Source organism: Chelmon rostratus, chromosome 23 (genome assembly GCF_017976325.1).
Source record: "Chelmon rostratus isolate fCheRos1 chromosome 23, fCheRos1.pri, whole genome shotgun sequence".
NCBI lineage: Eukaryota > Metazoa > Chordata > Actinopteri > Chaetodontiformes > Chaetodontidae > Chelmon > Chelmon rostratus.
Genome location: NC_055680.1, coordinates 17,435,928 through 17,455,816, shown reverse-complemented (window position 1 = coordinate 17,455,816; position 19,889 = coordinate 17,435,928). Strand labels below are relative to the sequence as shown.

General features: G+C 44.2%; 2 protein-coding genes across 6 annotated transcripts; one reads left to right on the top strand and one right to left on the bottom strand.

The window, feature by feature from the left end:
* Positions 1 to 14: 14 nt before the first annotated feature.
* Positions 15 to 18,273, top strand: LOC121626881 (programmed cell death 1 ligand 1-like). 3 transcript variants are annotated; one of them, XM_041965610.1, is made up of 9 exons: positions 15 to 143; positions 1,248 to 1,303; positions 1,428 to 1,503; positions 1,602 to 1,790; positions 2,378 to 2,733; positions 14,944 to 15,183; positions 16,994 to 17,075; positions 17,350 to 17,715; positions 18,042 to 18,273. In XM_041965610.1, the coding sequence occupies exons 7-9, from the start codon at positions 17,009 to 17,011 to the stop codon at positions 18,224 to 18,226; spliced, it is 618 nt and encodes a 205-aa protein (XP_041821544.1). In that variant the 5' UTR covers positions 15 to 143; positions 1,248 to 1,303; positions 1,428 to 1,503; positions 1,602 to 1,790; positions 2,378 to 2,733; positions 14,944 to 15,183; positions 16,994 to 17,008; the 3' UTR covers positions 18,227 to 18,273. The 3 variants fall into 3 exon arrangements, with proteins under 3 accessions (XP_041821544.1, XP_041821543.1, XP_041821545.1); XM_041965609.1 differs by having other exon boundaries at positions 1,428 to 1,790; XM_041965611.1 differs by having other exon boundaries at positions 57 to 131; positions 1,428 to 1,790.
* On the bottom strand, positions 6,389 to 12,705 carry LOC121626880. 3 transcript variants are annotated; one of them, XM_041965608.1, is made up of 6 exons: positions 12,673 to 12,705; positions 10,252 to 10,397; positions 8,282 to 8,626; positions 8,100 to 8,174; positions 7,275 to 7,349; positions 6,389 to 7,174 (listed from the first exon to the last, which is right to left on the bottom strand). In XM_041965608.1, exons 2-6 carry the CDS (start codon positions 10,295 to 10,297, stop codon positions 6,996 to 6,998), a joined length of 720 nt encoding a protein of 239 aa, XP_041821542.1. In that variant the 5' UTR covers positions 10,298 to 10,397; positions 12,673 to 12,705; the 3' UTR covers positions 6,389 to 6,995. The 3 variants fall into 3 exon arrangements, with proteins under 3 accessions (XP_041821542.1, XP_041821539.1, XP_041821541.1); XM_041965605.1 differs by having other exon boundaries at positions 10,252 to 10,793; positions 12,673 to 12,703; XM_041965607.1 differs by lacking the exon at positions 12,673 to 12,705 and adding an exon at positions 10,639 to 11,350.
* Positions 18,274 to 19,889: the final 1,616 nt, after the last annotated feature.

Below are 19,889 nucleotides of genomic sequence, written 5' to 3'. Positions count from 1 at the left end.
GAGAAACTGGCTGACTGGAAACTGACGCTTACTCGAGCCTGAAGACGACGCGCAGAGAAAACTTCATCCTCAAACAAAGATGAGTTGCTGCTGTGGACAAAGTCCTGGTTCGGTCCTTCACTGTGGGACAGGTGAGCCAGCAGGTAAGCTGCACGGAAGCTGCTTTATTCACTGTTCACAGCGCAGGTTGAAGGATTTTAACTGAACCTTCAGATGAAAGCTCAGTCTGCTTCATGTCATTCTTCACGTTGTTGATTATATAGTTATTATATTTGATCACGTGTTTGTTTTTTATGTTTTAGAGAAGCATAAAAAGACATGAAGGACATAAAAGAGCTTCTGCCTCTTCTTGTCCTGAGCTCATTTTACAGATATCACTGATTGAACTGTAGATATCTGACTATGATGTTAGTCTACACTGTTTCCTCTCTCTTCACAGAGAAAGTCACTTTATTTCTTCATGAAATCGCTTCGTTGTGTCGTCAGTTCGTCTCTGCTGTGTTTGTGCTTCTGTGAAAGACCAGAAAAGCTTTTACTCGGAATGTAGGAGGGTCAGAAAGACCCGGACCCTGATTCCAGTCAGGCTGTGGGTGGAGGAGGTGGTGCAAAGAAACCGGGTGTGTGTTCACTGTCAGACCTGAAAAGGTCACAGGTTTCAGACTGAGTCTCCATCAGTGTTTGTTTAAAATAATCTTTATTCTTGCTATTTTTGCTGCTGTCCCTTACAGAAGCGGAGAACGGCCAGGTCCATATACATTTTTTTTTTTTTACTGTTATAACAAAGACCATATTCCCGTGATAACAAATTAAATTATTTGGTTCTCAGCATAGACTGGTTCTTGATTTCTGGGTTTCTACATAGACAAATCCCTAACGAAGGCCAGTGCTAATTTAGCACGATGTAGCTTGATAAACGAAATAATAATTCGTTATCACGAGAAAACACTGCAGATTCAGTCCAGCACCAAAGTCTTCCACTTTCACTGAGGAAGGTCCCAGAAAGCTGTTGAATCACGTGGCGCCATCTTGTGGCAGAAATACATTTCTGCAAACACTGAGGACTGTGGAGTGTCGAGTAATTTCAGAGGACAACGAGCCGGAGACGTGTCGATGTTGTGACTGCTCAGATTGTAGCGTTAGTTCACATTGTTCAGGGCAGGAAGTCCTCTGGTCAGTCGCAGGACCATGAACAGGATCAGGTGTTGTAGCGACTGAACTTTGATCACATGACTCTTCGCCTCCCACAGGGTGAAGATGACCCAGAGCATCCTGCTACTCCTCATCCTGACCTCCTGTGTCTGTGGTTAGTTTACACCTTCAGTTCATTATTGAAGCACACGTCGAATCTGTCAGTGAAAACCTGCAGAACTCTTTTTGTTCAAGCTGTCAGCTGGTCTGCTCCTCACTTCTCCTCACTGTCTCCTCAGGAGCAACATTTGTAGTGGACGTGGCACAGAGCTCCTATCAGGCCGAGGAGAACCAGAACATCACACTGGAATGGAGGTTCACCACCAAACCTGACCGTCCCCCCGTCCCCCTTTACATATACTGTGAAATGTTAACTGACCTAAAGGCCTCTGGTCTGTTTCACCTACATGAAGGTGTCGAGGTCCCAGAGTCTCAGGATGAACAGTTTGCAGGACGAGTCGAGTGTGACAGAGACGTCCTCGGAGAAGGACGGATCAGACTTCATTTGTCCAGACTCAGGACTGATGACTCTGGCACGTACCTGTGTGAAGTGTTCACGAATTATGGTGGCAACATTGGTGAATGCAGACTCAACGTCACAGGTGAGTTGATTCAGTAGATCTTAGTAGAACTTTCATCAGGTTCATTTCAGCTGAAACTGCCAGTTCACGCAAGTTCACTGTTTTTATGAGATTTAAAAGCAGCCTTGTGCTGGACTATTTCTTGGTTGGAAGCAGTTGCCCAGAAATCAGGAAGAGGACAGTCTCGGAAGTTATTGTTCCTGCCTGCCCAGGAAAGAGTCCGACACATAACCCCCCAGGCCAGCAAATTAACATCTTTGTGTACCAGGCAGCAGCTGACTTGGTCTGGGTTGTAGAGTGTCCACTTTGGGTGGACACTGTCAGTAGTTTGCACTGTGAAGCTGTTTTGATCCGGAAGATGACGGTCGTGCAACACTTATGGATGGCAACCACCATAAAACCCAACAGAAGAAGAAGAAGGAAGCTCATTGGTCGTCAACACACATTTATCGTCCATTCCTTGTTAACACGTTTGACCCAGTGACGCAACCTGCTGTGAGAATTGTCCAAAAGACAAAAGAAAATACAATAGTTTTGCTTTCTTCTTCTGTAAAAATGGTTTCTCATCGCATGAATAACAGACACACATGTGTTTGATCTCTTAACAGAAGCCAGTGATCGCCACAAAGATGAGAGACAAAATCCAACCAACAAGGGAACAACCACCTGCTGCTCTATAATGACTTTGGTTATAATGGCACTGTGCTGGATTTGCTTCTTCTAACCCTACTGGACAACTGTAGTCAAGCATGAACATGACTACAGCCATGCTCTAGTTGCTGGTGCTGGTGCTCTATTCTCCTCTGTGGGGCTGGACTTATGGACGGCGGTGCTCTGCAATTCATCCTGAGAAAGCCGGGAGCTCTGTGACAATCCGTTCAACAGTTGTCAAGACATTTCACTCAAACTGTGAACTTCAACTTCATGGCGGCGCGAGAGGACAAGTCACCACCACGTCCTCAGAGTGAGTGTTGTTGTGAGTCTTGTCTACAAGGACTTTGTGCCATTTGTGTGTTTGTAGTCTTGATGTAATTGTACAAATGGAGGGAACAGTTTCAGACACAAACTCTCACTTTGAAGACGTTTGTTGTTTTAAACTTAGTTGCACACGTGAAAAGTGACAGAAGTAGTTGAGATGAGAACAGTTGAACTCTTGCTTACAGTAGTCACAACTCCGTGCACCTGAGGAGGACGTGATTGTCGGACTCCCTGAAAACTGCAAGAACTCAATATTATACCTTGGCCACAGAAGATTCTCATTGGTTGGCAGGTGTTAAAACTGTGCAACATTACACCTAAACATGGTAGAGAGTAACCATAGCAACAGTGCCCAGCAAACATTGGTTGGAGTGTGACGTTGTGTTCTTGGCCAAAAGTGGCTCTGGTTTGACTCCAAAAACTGCAACCTGTGGCATTGTTTCCAGGTCCATAGCGGTCCAGTCAGACCCTCTCTTACAAACCAGAATGACTCAATAATGTTTCGTATCAACATAATAAAGAAATGTTGAAAATTAACGTACCTTCCTACTCGCAGAAGCGTTGAGACTGAACGGATGTTTGCCGGCAACGTATTTTTGTCTTCTGCTGAAATAGTTGATCTTGCAATGCAGCATCCGCTCTGGTGGTATTGTTGGTTCTGTGGTTCTGGTTCTGGTTCTGTTTAGGCACTGACAGGACTTGTTAGACTTGTTAGGTTAATGTCAGGGACAGATCATGGCCTGTTTTAATAAGGAGTCAGCACAGACCTTCAGCAAAATGCTTTAGTTGCCTAAACTCTAAATGAACCCGGGATTCTGGTGTCACAGTCCTGGACTTTGTACGCCCAACATCCAACAAACAAACCTGGACACTGAACGTGATTCAGGCAGTGATTCGTTTGCCAGCACATCGTAATTATGAATGCAAATTACTTGTATATTAATGTCATTTCTATGAGAAGTGGTTGTTTAAAAGTCGTCTCTTTCCTCCTGTGACCGTTAATTTGGGCGCCCTCACATCTGGAGTCAAAGAAGCCCGATGACCAATTCATAAAACCTCTGTTTTGTTATTGTTTAGCTGCAAGTAGTTTTGGTGCATTTCCTTTTATACTCCAGTCAAACAGTTGTGGAGAGGAAAAAGACTTTTCGGGTTATTGGGGATGATGATATAAGAGGGTGTCATCTGCATAACAGTTACCAGGAGTTACCAAGCAGTTCAGAGACTGTTCTGTTGGACAGACAAGACTTAAAGCAGGACCTGAGATTCCAACCCAGTCCTTCAAAGGGCTTAAAAGATTTTCATTTTCTGTTCCATTGTGGGCTGCGCTGATATCAAGAAGAACTAAAATGGAGACGAGCCCTGCATCGTCACAGGTGTTCGTTATACTGTCAATCAACCCCTTCCAGCCAATCAGAATCCAGAATTCTCAGAGGCCCGGGAATCAAACTTAATAAACAAGCTGAGTTGAACTACTAAAAATCAGCAGGTGGTCTTTTTAGTGGGATTCTGCTGTAATCTCCTCTAATGTAGAGATCCTGCTTGGTTAGACCAGCACAGGTCTGGTTACACTTCACTGTTGATCTACTACCTCAGGAGCATTTCTGTGCAACGATCAGAACTAAATACTAATGTACTTCCTAATAATGTGTTTTTCTCTGGATAATTTAAGTCATTTAAGTGCGTTTGTGTTCGTGAATTCTTGAAATGCTGCAAAAACAAAACATTAGTCAGTGAATCTTGGCTGTGTTACACTGGGCTTTAAAATGTTTTGGTCATACTTGAAGTTTTGTTTTCATGAGCAACATATTGTACAATATATATGAAGTATAATTTTAAAATTAGATGATGCAAGAAACAGAAAAATAAAGGTCTACAGTGTCATTGTTCTTGACTTTCTTGACTCAACTTCGTTAGATTTCATTGTTTGGCAGTTTGTCCAAGATGTTTTTCAGTCACCTGGACGCGTCTCTACTTGATGATTTGATGCTTGAGACTAAAAAAAGGAATTATAACTTTGTCTTCTGTCATTATTTGAAGATTTTATTCCAATCAGAAACTCCTGTTTGCTGTGAGAAGAAGCGAGTTTGTCTGCGTGATCCTCACATGAAGGATCTCTGAACAGCTGCTGCCTGATTGGCCGCAGACCCACTACTGGATTCTGCTAATTCAGCAAGTCACTTATGACAAATGAACATTTAGATGTTAATTGTTGCAAATAAGTTGAAAAGAGTCCCTAAAAACTTCTGCACACACAGAAAATAACTTTCATGAAGTCTTAAAACACACAATAAAAAGTAAAAATACACACCACTACTCTGTATCTATATTCATCATGAGCAGCGCAGACGAGAAGCAGCTTGTAGAAACTTGGGACTGGTTTGAGGTTTGTTCATCATCACGTGATTTAAAGCTCCAGTGTGCAGGATTCAGGGGATCTACTGTCAGAAATGGAATCAAATATTCAGAATCTTGCTTTCATTAGTTTAAAATCAGCTGTAAAGAAGAATCCTTGTGTTTTCATTATCTTAGAATGAGCCCTTTCTACGTACAGTGGGACCATGTTGCACCGCCATGTTTCTACAGTAGCCCAGAGTGGACAAACCAAACGCTGACTATAGAGGGCGCCTTCTCATTAATGTTTTGGCCACCGTGGGTTCTCCTGCTCGCTTGGAAAAGGAGGGTGAGGCAGGGTGAGACCTCACCACTAGATGGCACTAAATCCTCCACACTTGACCTCTAAAACACACATTGAGACTCCTGTTTCATTGACCGTTGCACAGTGCATCACTGTCAGTGATGCACTTTGGAGCTGAGATCGTCTTGACAACACTTCCTTGTCAATGGGGACTTTCTCTTTGTTTTTCTGGACTTGACAGTCCACAGACATTTGTCAAATACGTGTTGTGGATGTCAGACTTTAATTTCACTGTGTATGGAAGAGGATGATGTGATGGATTACCCATCTTAAGTCAGTTTCAAGTATCTGTGAGAGGTATGAAAACCCATTTCTCTCAAAGAAGAAGAGCTAAGCTGACGTGACAAACAGTCACTTCTCTGATAAGAGCTCTTACTGTGGAGATGAAGCCAGCCAGACCTGGACAGGTGACTGACAGGAGCGTCACATTCACCAAACTGCTTCCTTCAAACTATTTTGATCTGTTGTGAAGAAGTGACGCTGCCGTGCCGTCTCTTACCGCAACAAACAAATACTGCTGGACGTCTAACTGCTGCAGCCACTACAGCTATTTCATAGCTGTAGTGGCCATAACAATAGTGACTCTGCCCCGCGTCACTATTGTTATCCTGCGCGTTTCTTCTTATTATTATTATTATTCGGGACACGGGGCAACGCACCGAGTCACTGGCACCTGCAGCTATTTCATGGCAACCTCTGAGCTGAACCCAGAGAGTAACGTAATTTCAATTCTCTGTTTGTCTTGTACATACTGCAGAATTGACAATAAAGCTGACTTTGACTAAAATTATTATTATTTCTATTTTTAATTAAACAACACAAAATGAAGCCCCCCTAAAATAGGCCTAACGACGCCACTGCTGTGAACACTTGACTTTTACCTGTAACAGAGTATTTCTACACAGTGCTGCTTTTAATAAAGATGTGATAGATAGATAGATGGATAGATACTTTATTCATCTCCAAAGAGAAATTTGCAGTTCCAGCAGCTCAAAAGGTGGACACACAAGGGCATGCAAAATAAGAACAAGAACTAGTACTTCTTCCAGCATTGAGTACAGTTACCTCTGAATGTACATGAAGTTCTCTGTAAAATGAAGATGGCCGATACTTTAACAGCATCTTCACTGAAGCGGGACTCATGATAGACGAGCAGTCTGTGCTCTGAACGCCGACAGTAACCGTCACTACAGTCCTCTTTCTGGGATTACAGTACATCTGATGTCTGAGGCAGCACCACAGTGGACAGAAAACAAGAGGTGAGCTCAAACACGAGCAGCAGGTCCTGGTCCAAGACCTCCAGTTTAACATGAGTGAGGAGAAGGTTTGGTCCAAGCCGTCACTGAGAAGATGCTCTGATCCAACCCAAAACTCCACAGTGATCACAGCTGCTGACGTCTGTTCAGACAGGATCTAACAGCACTGAATCAGGTCACCGTGAGGCAGAAAACCAGCACGAGTCTCGGCTGATTTCTGTCCATCATTGCAAGTGAAGACGCAGTTCTGTTTTCAGGTGTACAGCAGCAGGGGGGCAGCAGACGCTGAAGAACATCTCATATAGGAGGCACTGCACACCGCTCCTGGGTCCTCCTCTTTCCCTTCAGGCGGTGTGAAGTCCAGCAACAGGCGGCCAGTCCAGCTGCTGCCGCCGCCAGTCCAGCATAGAGGCCGGGTCTTCCTCGGCTCGCTGGCTTTGCTTCTGGTTTGGCAGGTTTGGACATCTCAACGGCAACTGTGAAGAAAATGAAGAGTGATTAATGTGAGGAAACAAACTGTCAGATGCATTATTTCTCTATGAGTAACCGTGGTAACAGCTCAGCACGTCGACCCACCTTCAGCGGGCTTCGGTGTGTCGGGGAAGTCGTCTGCGCTCTGTCCGCCAGAGGTCACATTCAAGACAAAATGTTCTGTGGGTGAACATGAAGAACATGAAGAGTGATTAATGTGAGGAAACAAACTGTCCACAACAAAGACTGACTGACAGCTGTGGAGGGCAGAGAAGATAAAAACATCTGAAATGAAGTCAGTCTTCAGCTCATGTTGATGAACTTTGAAACTCATGTGAAAATGTCTTGAACAGTGAGCTCATGGTGCTGCAGTGGTTCATGTGGTGCAGTTTAACGCTCAAGCAGCGACTCAAAGTGCAGCCTTCGTCACAGCCGATGCATTATTTCTCTATGAGTGTAAGAGCCAATTGATGGGGAATTTGTAGAGTTTGATAATTTGGTTGAAAATGTATAAATATGCTTGGTTTGGTTTTGGGAAATTCATGATGTGTATTATATGTTTCATAGGAATACATAACTTAGTTGATTTGAAGAGAAACTTTTACTTTGAAATGTAATTTTGGCTTTCATTACGTAATGCATCATACGTCTTTTTAATTTTGCTTGCATTAATGTCAAGGCAGATTGCAGCTGGACGCGAAGGAAGCAACACAGTTTTTTGACCGTACTGAAACGATTTGTAACCCTTTCATTTTCTGTAAAATGTATATATAAGTTCGTTAAGTAAAAAGCATAAAAGGAAGACTTGGTTTCAGTCGAGTGATTCAAATACTGGTTGTAGACAAGCTGCAAAGGTGACACACGAACTTTGAAGACACAGAGTGCCACTACAATGAGTAACCGTGGTAACAGCTCAGCACGTCGACCCACCTTCAGCAGGCTTCGGTGTGTCGGGGAAGTCGTCGGCGCTCTCTCCGCCAGAGGTCACATTCAAGACAAAATGTTCTGTGGGTGTAAATCAGGAGGCGGTTAGATTCTCTGCACCTGTGTGGCAGCAACGTGTCCCGCCTGCAGGACAGCAGGACACACACTCTGAGAGCTCTGCTGCTTACCAGTGGCCCGGAGCGTCCATACCATGGTCGGGTCATAATTAGCAGCCAGTTCACACCAGTAACTTCCCGAGTCATCAGCGGTGACTGTGGACACATGAAGTCTGACTCGTCCTTCTCTGAGGGCGTCTTGGTCACACTGCACCCGTCCTGCAAACTGCTGATGCTGAGACTCTGGGACCTCAACGGCGTTAGACATTTTATACAAAACCTTCAGAGGCTTTGATGAGAAGAAACAAAGCAGGGTGACGTGAGACATTTCAGTTTTGGTGGTGATGTCCCATCTGATGGTGATGTTATCGTTCTCCTTCGCCTGATACACGGTCGGAGTCGTGTTCACAACAGACCCTGTAGACGAGAGAGAGGGCAAAGAGAGGCCCACAGAGACATTATGTGGAGTTAGAGTTAGCTCATTTCAGCCTGAAACACTTCTGTGGAGGAACCTTTTTATAGCCAATGATCTGCTGATCAGACGAGGCTCTGTTGTTCTATCTAGGAGCAGTGCTTCCTGTTTACATTTCACTGTGTGTCTTCATCCAGTTCACCAGGAGTCCGTTTCACAAAGCAGGTTCAACAAACTCTGAGTGTAACCCTGAACTCTGAGTTGATCTACTCTGAGATAGGAAACTCTGAGTTTTCGATTCCACAACAGCAGATTTGAGTTAGTTTGATTAACTCGGAGTAGGTTCACCTCGAGTTAAGCGCGTGCAGCACAACAATAAAAAGACAGCATCATTGGAACCCCGATTTGAGGAGTCACCATGGCAACGCCACTGGAATTAGACAGTTAAATGCGCTCATACAGCGAATATGAACACGTTTTTAGACGGAAGTCCAACACCGCTGCAGCTGCGAAGGAGAGGGAGACGATAATATTACAGGTTAAAACTGCTTGAATGGTTGCCTATTAATTTATTTCATTTAGGTGCAATCCCGTGGGGGAGAAGCGCACTTGACAGCAGCTTAAAATGAAATATAAAAACATTGTTCAAACAGGTAAGACCTCTGGATGATCTCATGGAGGTAGCTACCTCATTTTGATCATGTTTTACATTGTAAAGTAAATATTAAGTGGCTCCCTTTCATTGTAAAATTGGTTATATCGTGTTCATATGTTTTTTGTTAACGAATGAAATAAAATTTAAAAATGAAAAAAGTGTTCTCATCTATATCATGCTATGTTAAATAATTAAGCCTATATTTAAACTAACACAGACTTTTACTCAGCTAACAGAAAGAAGGCAGATGGTGGTGGCTTAACACCGATAACTGTCTGGAGAAGCAAGAACATCGTGGTCTGATAAATATCTCCCGACGAATATTTAATTCTCTGCGCAGTATCGCTGCACCTTCATCCACGGGGTCATGATCAAAAGGACAAGCCATGTTAGCGAAAAAAAGTCACCACCTACTGTGACTAATGGACTTCCACTGACTGATATTTTTAATAACAGACGGCAGAACTATGCCAAAACTCGTCTGAATGAATGAATGAGGAAGTGAAATACGGTGTGTGGTTGAAAGAGGGCGGAGACACAGAGAAACTCGAGGTTCCTTGAGTAAAACCTGGTCCCGACCAGGTTAGGTTCATAGAGTCAGTTACTGCGGTAACTGACTCAGAGTTTAACTTACCTCTGTCTGAGTTACCCCTCTTTCTCTGGTTTGACTTACCTTCCTATGTGAAACAGAAAACTCAGAGTTTCCCTCATTTCAGGGTTAACATACTCGGAGTTTTCAGTAAACCTGCTTTGTGAAACGGACCTCAGGAGTCAAAGGGACTGAAACATGAGGCTAACCGCCAGAGCCGCAACGATGAAACCGCTAATCGATTAGTCGATCGGAAGATCAATAACTGTCGGCTATTCTGATGATCAGTTTAATGCAACGATGTTAAATATTTGCTCTCGTCTTCGTAACATTAGAATAAAGATGAATCGATAATGAAAATCACTGGAAGCTGCAGCTCTACTGACCACAGACAGCGAAGGCGAGGCCGACGAGCACGAGGATGAAGATCATCTCCTCCACGTCAGACAGGAAGCAGACTGAGCTTCAGGAGCAGGACGGATCCTCCAGGTGTTTCAGTGAGTCCTCAGCATGGAGGACATCTTCCATCAAGCTTTATTCACAAATCAAAGAGTCATTTCAGAAAACGAGCGGCCACAGAGGAGAAGCTTGTTCAAAATAAAAGCATTTAAAGTTCATGTGGTCGAATATTTTCTCAGCAGGTAAGCAGACAGGAAGTTATTTTTTCTTTAAATTTACAATTAACAATCCAGCACAGCACTGTTTCCACCAGGAGATTTGAAAACAGCTCAGAATCAAAACACAGTTTAAAGAGAAGAGAAAGTAGAAGATACCCAGGGTACTCGATAATGATAATAATCTTCAGTCTTTGTAGTTCTTGTCCAAAACAGTCAGTTTTCAGAGATTTCTTGCTCTTAAGGCCGTTGATCGTTGTGCAATAATGCTTCAGCTCCTGTAGAAAATGATCAAAGCTGCGTTTTGAGTTTACCTAGAAGGAGAAGTGTTTGTACAAGTGAGCCAAGTGAGGGTTCATGGTATTCATCCCTGAGTGACGGTGGCTTGTCATTAGTTACAACTAAAACTTCACACACCTCCTTGTGAGTGAAGGTTCACCTGAGAGCAACTGTTCAATTTAGGAGACATTTCCAGGAAAAAATGATAAAGAAAGGCAAAAACTTTTCTTGACAGAATTTGATAACTAGTTCAACAATTTTGTATGTCATGACTCAAGCAATAAAATGAAGACTATTAGTTTTATTGTGAATGACTGTTCAGCATCCATGAGTATAGTTCATTTTGACTGATGTCACGTCAGGAAATGATCATGTTTCAAACAGCAGAGAATTGTATGAAATCAACTGAAACATGTCCAAAAACATTTGTAACTGCTTCAGAGGAAGGAGAAATTGCTTCTATGATGAGCACAAATGACTAAATGTTGTGGAGGTTGAACTAAGAGTTATGAGACTTTTCATTCTGATCTGAGAAAAGCACTAAAGCGACTGACAAAACTGTCAACTATCAAAGAAAGAAGTCGAGTGGGGGCTCTGTAACTGCATGTAGTCACACTGAGTGTGTGTTGTGTGTTTTCTGTGCTCTCTGTGTCTGACAGCAGGAAGCCAAATAAATTCAGGCATCGCTTCAAGACATCACACAGCATTAGGAAACTAGAAAATTCCCTCTGGGAAATTTTGAAAGGGACACGGGGTGTGTTCGAGCCGACAAAATTATCTACGTTTTAAAGTTTGAATGAAGTCTCTAGGAGAAACTATGGCGAAGCAGCGGACAATTGAAAAAGGCTGCAATGTGAGAAAACAGCAGATATCACAGGCAGTCAGTCCCTGATTAATGAATTGCTCTCAGCTGTGCCTGTGGGTTCAGCTCAGAGGTTGCAATGACAACTTGGTGGCGGTTAGAAGCAGGCAGTATGCAGTGAGATTTGGGTTCTGCGCACCTCCTAAACAACCCCCCCTCGGGAGAGAACCGTACCTCCTATCAGAGTGTCTATAGATCACCGGACTCCCGAGACCTTCCTGAGTCCGGATATCATCTCGTTTTATTCCTGAGACAACAACTTTTCTTTTTATGGCGATGTAAAGACAGGAGGCATTTCTGCTTTTCTCACAAAACAGCTCTGAATTTTAACATGGGATTTAAAAAAAATCTTTTTTCGCCCGTCCCATTCATTCTTATGGGAAATTTATCGCAGTTTTTCGCGATCAAACCGCACGTTTTGATATATAATTTGCGAGGGTTTTCTCAAAGCTGCGGGGCGAGTGAAGGGACGAAAACTTGGAGGAGGATGACATATGCTCCGCGGCACTGGCTCCTGCAGCTCTGCGGAGCGTGTCTCTAACGACCAAAGCTGCGTTTTGAGTCAGTCCATTTGTTCTGTCGGGACTTCCGAGAGGAAGTCAGCAGCAGATAGAAAACAGAGAAAAGCAGAAAATCCTCACATTTCTCAGCCTGAACCACAGAGTCGCTGCCACTTGTGCTAAAAACACTGATTTTCATGTTCAGTCTTTTTGTTTTACTGGAGGAGTGAGACAATAAACCATCGAGAAGCAGTCAGACTGCACATCAGATGGAGGCTGATTAACGCGTTTTGGCTCCAGAAATAATCCAGGAACTATTTCAGCAGTTTGCCACAGGTTTCAGGATCCATCGCTTTATGAACTTTATGAAGACAAAGTGATTCCTGAACACGAGACATTCAATTCTACATGAGATGATTCTGACTCTCACATTTAAAGTGGACGTGACAAACAGCCTGAACACGAGTCAGCCTGCAAACAGCAGCTAAATAAAGAGTTTGAACACAAGTCAGCCTGCAAACAGCAGCTAAATAAAGAGTTTCAGTTACTTACTGAACCGCTGGACTGGAGGACTTGTTGGTGGAGTTGGTCAGCGTTTCCAGTACGGAGTACCAGCAGCCTTTATATGTTCAGGGAGTTCACATGGGGCGGGACACTTCACCCTCGCGATCTGATTCGCTAGTAAGTGCGCCCCGCGCCAGTTACAGCGAATCAGCTGAAGCAGCGCCGCTCTCAGCTACCAGACTCCTCCCCTCACTCGTTGTACCTCGCAAAAAGGAAGAAGAACAGAAGTAGGGCTGCACGGTGGTTAGCAGTGTTGCCTCACAGCTAGAATCCCCCGGTTCGATCCTGCCTGGGATCTTTCTGTGTGGAGTTTGTATGTTCTCCCTGCACAGCTTACTTCTCCAGTTTTCTCCATTCTGTCTGTCTCCTTCTTCTATCTGTATTCTCTCATGTGTGTCGACAGGAAATTGTAGGAACCAGTTCACTTGTGCATCAGCCTGGATGCTGCTTGAGGGCCGCCCCCCCCCCGAAGACCTTGAGCCACTATCCAACTGAACAAACAATTTATCTGCAAAGTTGAATACTCAATAAAAAGACATTTCTTTTTAAAAATCAGTATCATATCCTAGTATTTAAATACATCACTTCACGATCAGCTGTTACTCACCCTAATTTACCCGGCAACAGTCGAATAAGGGGAGTGCTGGCACTTATTTTTTTCCACTTGAATCACTGCTGGTCTTGCTCAGTGACGATGATCAGTTTTAAACTACCAGTTTAGGGCGGAAATGCTTCGTTCATGTGGAGAATTTATGTCTGAAAATGTCTGCACAGACAGCAGGAGGTCAAATAAATTCAGTCTCTTCCAGACGTCACACTGTAACCACGCTGATGGGTTTTTTCAGTGAATATCAGCAGCAATCATCCCGCTTTGTGAATGCTGCTTCAGTAAAAACAATGTTAATGAAGTTGTTCTTTGTTATAATGTTTTGTCATGTTACAGCTTAAAGTCAGAGTTCAGATAGTTTAGATGATGGAGCCTTTTCCTTTGAATGATTTCCTCACAGCTTAACTCCTCTGATTTATGAGCAGCGCAGTGACTTTCACTGTCTGGAGTTGAACTATATGAAATGTGAATCGTATCAGTTTAAAATTCAATCATTCACTAATTAAAAATACAGTGAAATAACAATATTTTCTGAGACAATTATCAGACCGTGAACATCTCACACTGTTGCAACACACAAATCAGTTCCTTTATAGGGACAGAAGAGCAAATTAGTGCATGAATTCTAAAGTTATGGTGGAAACTCAAGTATGTGTGAGGTCACAGTGACCTTTGACCTTTGACCACCAAAATCCAATCAGTTCATCCTCGAGTCAAAGTGAACGTTTGAGCCATTCTGAAGAAATTCAAAGTGTTCCTGAGATGATGTGTTCATGAGACTGAGACAAACGAGCTGAAAACATGACGCCTCTGCCCTCAGCTGTGGGAACAATGACACCCTTCGGCCAGACGAGGGCGCTGTAGCAAACTCATTAACATCTGTACCAACAGCTGCAGAACAGTCTGAGCAAGAGATAGAAAGATAGATACTTTATTCATCTCCAAAGAGGAATTTGCAGTTCCAGCAGCTCAAAAGGTGGACACACAAGGAACTACTTTCAAGTAGAGATCAACTTTCTTGTAAAGAACCATTTTCAAGTAAGAGGTAAAAATACAATACAAAATACAAAATAAGAAAAAATAGTGAAATAAAAATAAAGAACGAAGCTATCCAGGATGAACAAGCAACAAAAACAAGAAACAAACTTTCTTCTTCCACAGTTTACTTGGATCAAATGAAATGTTTTCGTGTGTGTTCGTGTTGAATTTTCCACCTTGTTGTACTGGATGAAACTTTAAATCTGTTTCTGCTTCCTCAGTTTGTCACAAACTGTGAAACTCTATTTTCCTGTAAATAAACCAGTGAACTGATCAGCCTGATAAATGTGATGGTTTCATTCACTGTTTGAGCTTCAGCTCATGTTGATGCACCTTTAAACTCAGTTTGCAGAGAAAATGTCTTGGAATAAAGACATTTTCACAGGAAATCTGCTGATGTTTTGTCTTGTGTTACATATATTTGTGTGCTCAAAGTGAAAGTGAAAGCTGTCCATCTTGTTTAATGCTCCATATTTTACTGTGTTGTCGTTTTTTTTCCGCTGTGCGCTCTTCTCATCTTCATATGTCTGTCTTTTATTCTTTGCTGCGCAACAGTTTAATTTCCCTGTCGTGGCATTAATAAAGTTTGATCTCGTCTCTGTTCTCTCTTGCAGCTGTTCGTTTCAGCAGCGGTGGATGAGAAACTCCCTGTGATTCAACAACAAGGAAGGAGGTGGAGGCACTGACAGGGATTCCCTGAATATCTCCATGTCCTCCTATTGAGGCGCCATATATGAGCAAATACGTCACGACAACGTCAGCGACCCTTATAAGGCGTTTCCGCAGGCAACTCGTCAGAGTCGTTTCACTGCTGCAGAGGTTCTTTATCAGGACAGAAGACCTGGATCTGAAAGGTAGGTTTTGTTTTTGTTTTTGGATGTTAATCAGCTGTTTTATGTTTTACTTTCAATGACAGTAACTCATCTGAAGCCTTGTTGATGGTGATCAGAAGGACGGACAGTGAACCGCACAGTGATTGAATGGCTCCAGTCTGGTTTTAGGGTCCAGCAAAGTCCACAAACAAAGTTGTGAGTGAGTTCAGAATGAGCTCAGTGCTGTAGATCAGAATATTCTGCTGGACGGACTGAGCACTGTGTCGATCTCTGACTCAGGTCTTAGATGGTTCTGGTCCACAGTTCTGAGTGACCATGGATGATCACTCCTCTAATAACACAGACCTCTATCAGCAGTCACACTGCATGTGTCTCAGACAGCCATCAGCTCGTGGATGACTCAGATCTTCCTGCAGCTCCATCAAAACCAAACTGAAGCCGAGGAAGGATCCGGATCGCGAGCATCCTCTCCAGTTCTCTTTGGGTCCTGGGTTCGAGCGACGCTCGCTGCCAAATGGCGCATAAAGTTGGACCGGGCTCATCGGACCGCCCCCCGCCCGGCGATCACAAGCTCCAGGATGTTATCGGCCGCGAGAGAGGCGAAAAACATGGCGCACGGGGACGCGCCGCTCCTGACGCGGTTTCCAGCGAGCGCAGCAGAAGCTCAGCACTTCCTGAACAGGCTGAACAGCCCATAATAACCGGTGAGCCACTTCAGCAACAAATGGACCTGCCAGTTTTGTCCCACACAGACTTTTGGTCCTGGGAGTTTTAAGATTAGATAAGACTGTATTAATCTCACAATGGAGAACAGCAAATAAGCACAACAGGAAGAAAAGGGTGCAAAATAAGAACAAACGGAGAAAAAAATATATATATATATACAACTGTGCAAACCACAAAAGAATTTCAAAGATGTAAAAAAGAAAGAAAGAAAGAAAGAAAGAAAGAAAGAAAATAAGGTATCCTATGTACAGTAAGTTTAAGAAATATACATATATATATATATATATATATATATATATATATATATATATATATATATATATATATATCAAAAGTGTGTTTTTTCCCAGCAGAAAGCTCACTCGTATGTTATTGTGGATCTTTTCTAACCTGTTAATAATCTGAGCTGCGCTCTCCTGCAGCACTGATGCTCAGCTCACAGTTTACCAAAGCGTGTTGAGTTAATACAGTTTCAGGCTCACTGTGTGACAGACAGCTTGGGTTACCACGTTTTGTCCTGTTTGTGTCATTTTGACAGATGTCAGACTCAGTCTAGGTGGAATCACACTTTTGTCCTCTTGAGCCCTCTCCACAGTGACGGCCCCCCTCCACTGGAACACCCACTGGGTGTTTCTCTGTTGTTTTCTGAGACATGAGACGTTCTTGTCTTTTCTTTTGGGTTGGGTTCCGGTTCTTGATGCTGTTCAGTCAGCTTCTTATAGGGGGAAAGGCTCACTCTTGGATGTATTTACGCCCCCAACACATATGAGGCATCTTTCTATTCCAGATTGCTAGCAGACTTGTAATATTACCTCAATTCCTGTGTGGGACCGGAAGTGGAACAACCCCGCTCAAATCCACTCAACTGTCAAATGGCTGAAGCCACCAGGGAGCAAAATCTGGCTTCTCCACAATGCGCTGATAGTGTCCGGGTAGGCCGGAGGAGGTCTCTGACACAGTTCAATCCCTACCAGGTGGCAAAGCACCGGGCCCTGATGGGTTTTAGCGGTGGAGCCTCTCACCAGGATGAACACTGAGTCGTTTGAACACATGACGTGTTTGGCTGGTTTTAACTGCCTCGTTTTAAATCTCTCACACTCTTCAGGACGTCCGCTGAAGGATGGAAGGCTGGACGGCTTCGCTCCTCCTGCTGGTGGTAACTGTGACACACCCATGTTGTGCATCAGGTGAGAAGCCACACGTTGCTATCAGAGGTCTTCTTCTGGAATAAACCATGTCTGACACAGCGATGAGTGAATACTGCACCAATATTTATACTTTTCACAGGAACAAAGTACATTGATCAGCAGCAGTGTGCACGGAGGAGGCCAAACTCTGTTCAACTACACTGCGTTTAAACCATCTCGCCATCACTCCAGCAGGGCAGAGGTCGAATAAACTGACTGGTGTCCGTTTTAAAGTTGCCTTTTGTTCTGTTTCTCACCTTTTTTCTCCTCTCAGGGATGTTTGAGCCTCAGGACTTGGCTCTGAACTACCAGGCAGAGGAGAACAGCAGCATCACAGCTGAATGGCGCTTCTCCTCCAAAGCCAACGTTTCCATCCCCTCGCTGAAGATCCACTGCGTGTTTGTGACACCTGACCTGAGGGTGTTTTACCATCTGGACCACAGCGTCGAGGAGCCTCAGCACGAGCAGTTCGCAGGACGGGTGCGGTGCGACAAACACGCTCTGAGAACGGGACGCGTCAGACTTCGTCTGTCCGGAGTCCGGACCGAGGACTCGGGCCGGTACCTCTGCAGGATGGTCACCCAATCTGGGAAGAAGGTCAAAGAGTTCTCGCTCCGCGTCGCTGCTAAGCCGACTCAAGGTAGTCACACGCGTCTGCTCGTATGTGGAGCAGTTTGGCTGCTGTTTGCTGCCACCAGAAACCTTTCAGCACATCTGCTCACATCTGTAGGAAAAACAGCCAAATTATACAACTTGTGTTCATTTCTGGAGTTGTGTAGGTTTTCAAAATACCAAGTCATTTATGGTTTGATCATCAGAACTGGATTTGTAGTCTGAGAAGAAACAGGTACTTCCTGTCTGTGTTGGACTGATGTTTTTATCTTCTCTGCCCTCCACAGCTGTCAGTCAGTCTTTGTTGTGGACAGTTTGTTTCCTCACATTAATCACTCTTCATTTTCTTCACAGTTGCCGTTGAGATGTCCAAACCTGCCAAACCAGAAGCAAAGCCAGCGAGCCGAGGAAGACCCGGCCTCTATGCTGGACTGGGACTGGCGGCGGCAGCAGCTGGACTGGCCGCCTGTCGCTGGACTTCACACCGCCTGAAGGGAAAGAGGAGAACCCAGGAGCGGTGTGCAGTGCCTCCTATATGAGATGTGGCGTCTGCTGCCCCCTGCTGCTGTGGAGAGAAATCCACCACATGTACACCTGAAGACAGAACTGCTTCTTCTGTTGGAGAACGCCGCTGTGACGATGCAATGATGGACAGAAATCAGCTGAGACTGGTGCTGGTTTTCTGCCTCATGGTGACCTGATTCAGTGCTGTTAGATCCTGTCTGAACAGGAGTCAGCAGCTGTGATCACTGTGGAGTTTTGGTTTGGGTCTCCTGTACAGGGGATACATTTCCCACATTCACCAGGTTCAGTTTCTTTGTAGAATGAAATGAAAGATATTATTTCATGTAAACCTTCTCTGTCCGAGTGTCACTTCCTGTCAGTCCCCTGTCATCTGTCTTTCTCCTCTGACTAACATCACATCATCATGACTAATCAGCTTGAGCTCGTTCCCAAACAGCATCTTGCAGTTACAGGAAACTGACCTGTTGAATCACACAGTAACTTCTCTAATCAACAAACCACCCCGCTGGCACCTGTATCTGCACCAGGACTTCTCAGTGTTCTGCCACAAGCTGTAGGAGTTGCCATGGCAGTTGTCTGCCCCTCCGCCACGGCCCTCTATGAAGTGACCGCCGCTGAAGTCGTCCAGGCAGGAACCTCTTTGGTGTCATACTTCAGTCTGCAGGGTCGTCTGGTCTCACTCCCACCACGTCAAATAACATATAAATAGCCAGAACAGTCCTGCTATGAAGGAGGTTTGGACTGGTTGGATGGGTCAAGCACAGGACTTTTACCCAGGAGGCTGGGGCTCGTGTCCCAAAAGTGAACGTTGACTTCTTTGTAACTGATGTACATACTGTAAATGAAGTAACCTAATGTACATAACTAATGCACTTCTTTGAACCCAAAACATGATCTTCTTCTCATAAAGCCGACCAGGTTTTACTGTGTAAACCTCCTAGAAAGGTGCCTAAACTGAGGCTTTATTTTGAAAGTCTACGGGGACGTTTCCAGCTGGAAGTTTCTTATTTATGATGGATGTTGGACCACTGACCGAATGTCTGTCTGTGACGAGCTGCGACTGAGAACGTGTTGGATTCTCATGACTCTCTATCCTCAGATTCCTTTGACATCATGTAAAACTTGAAAGTGAGGACAATGTTGGTTTAAGGGTTTAGACTTGGTGCTAAGGCTAAGCTAGCATTAGGTTTAGGTTAAGGTTGTGATGGTCACCATCAACTTTAGGGTCCAGAGGACTGGGGGTGCTGAGTTGTGCGTTCACAGCACAAACTGCTGCTCATGCTGTTTTTGTCGTAGGAATCGGACACCAGCTGACCTGCTGACCTGTCTGTGGGTTTGCCTCGGTGAGCCATGAAATCCTTCAGTGTTCAAGAACAACACACAATCATCAACACACAGTATGAAGCTTGAGTTTTCTTCCAGTGGACCTGCAGACACTGTGTGAACTGTTCCTGTAACGTTCAAGGACTCTCAGCAGGTCACGACGTCTGTTTCTGTTTGTTTCAGTCCGTCGTCTGACAGATGTCGCTGCAGTGCAAATCTGTTTTCATGTCGTTTTCATCACAGCCTGCACATTGATATGAAAAGCACTGTATGAGTACATATGAGTTCCTGTCAACAAAGAATCGCTCCAGCCCTGATCTGGTCTTCACAGCTTAACTACGTAATGTTTTAACA

Excerpts from the sequence above, each read along its gene's own strand:
- LOC121626880 (XM_041965608.1), bottom strand. The coding sequence starts at position 10,297 with ATGATCTTCATCCTCGTGCTCGTCGGCCTCGCCTTCGCTGTCTGTG. Across the intron at positions 8,175-8,281 it reads ATGGACGCTCCGGGCCACTG|AACATTTTGTCTTGAATGTG; the intron begins GTAAGCAGCAGA and ends TTACACCCACAG. Across the intron at positions 7,175-7,274 it reads CACACCGAAGCCCGCTGAAG|TTGCCGTTGAGATGTCCAAA; the intron begins GTGGGTCGACGT and ends TTTTCTTCACAG.
- LOC121626881 (XM_041965610.1), top strand. The coding sequence starts at position 17,009 with ATGGAAGGCTGGACGGCTTCGCTCCTCCTGCTGGTGGTAACTGTGACA. Across the intron at positions 17,076-17,349 it reads ACACCCATGTTGTGCATCAG|GGATGTTTGAGCCTCAGGAC; the intron begins GTGAGAAGCCAC and ends TTCTCCTCTCAG. Across the intron at positions 17,716-18,041 it reads CGCTGCTAAGCCGACTCAAG|TTGCCGTTGAGATGTCCAAA; the intron begins GTAGTCACACGC and ends TTTTCTTCACAG.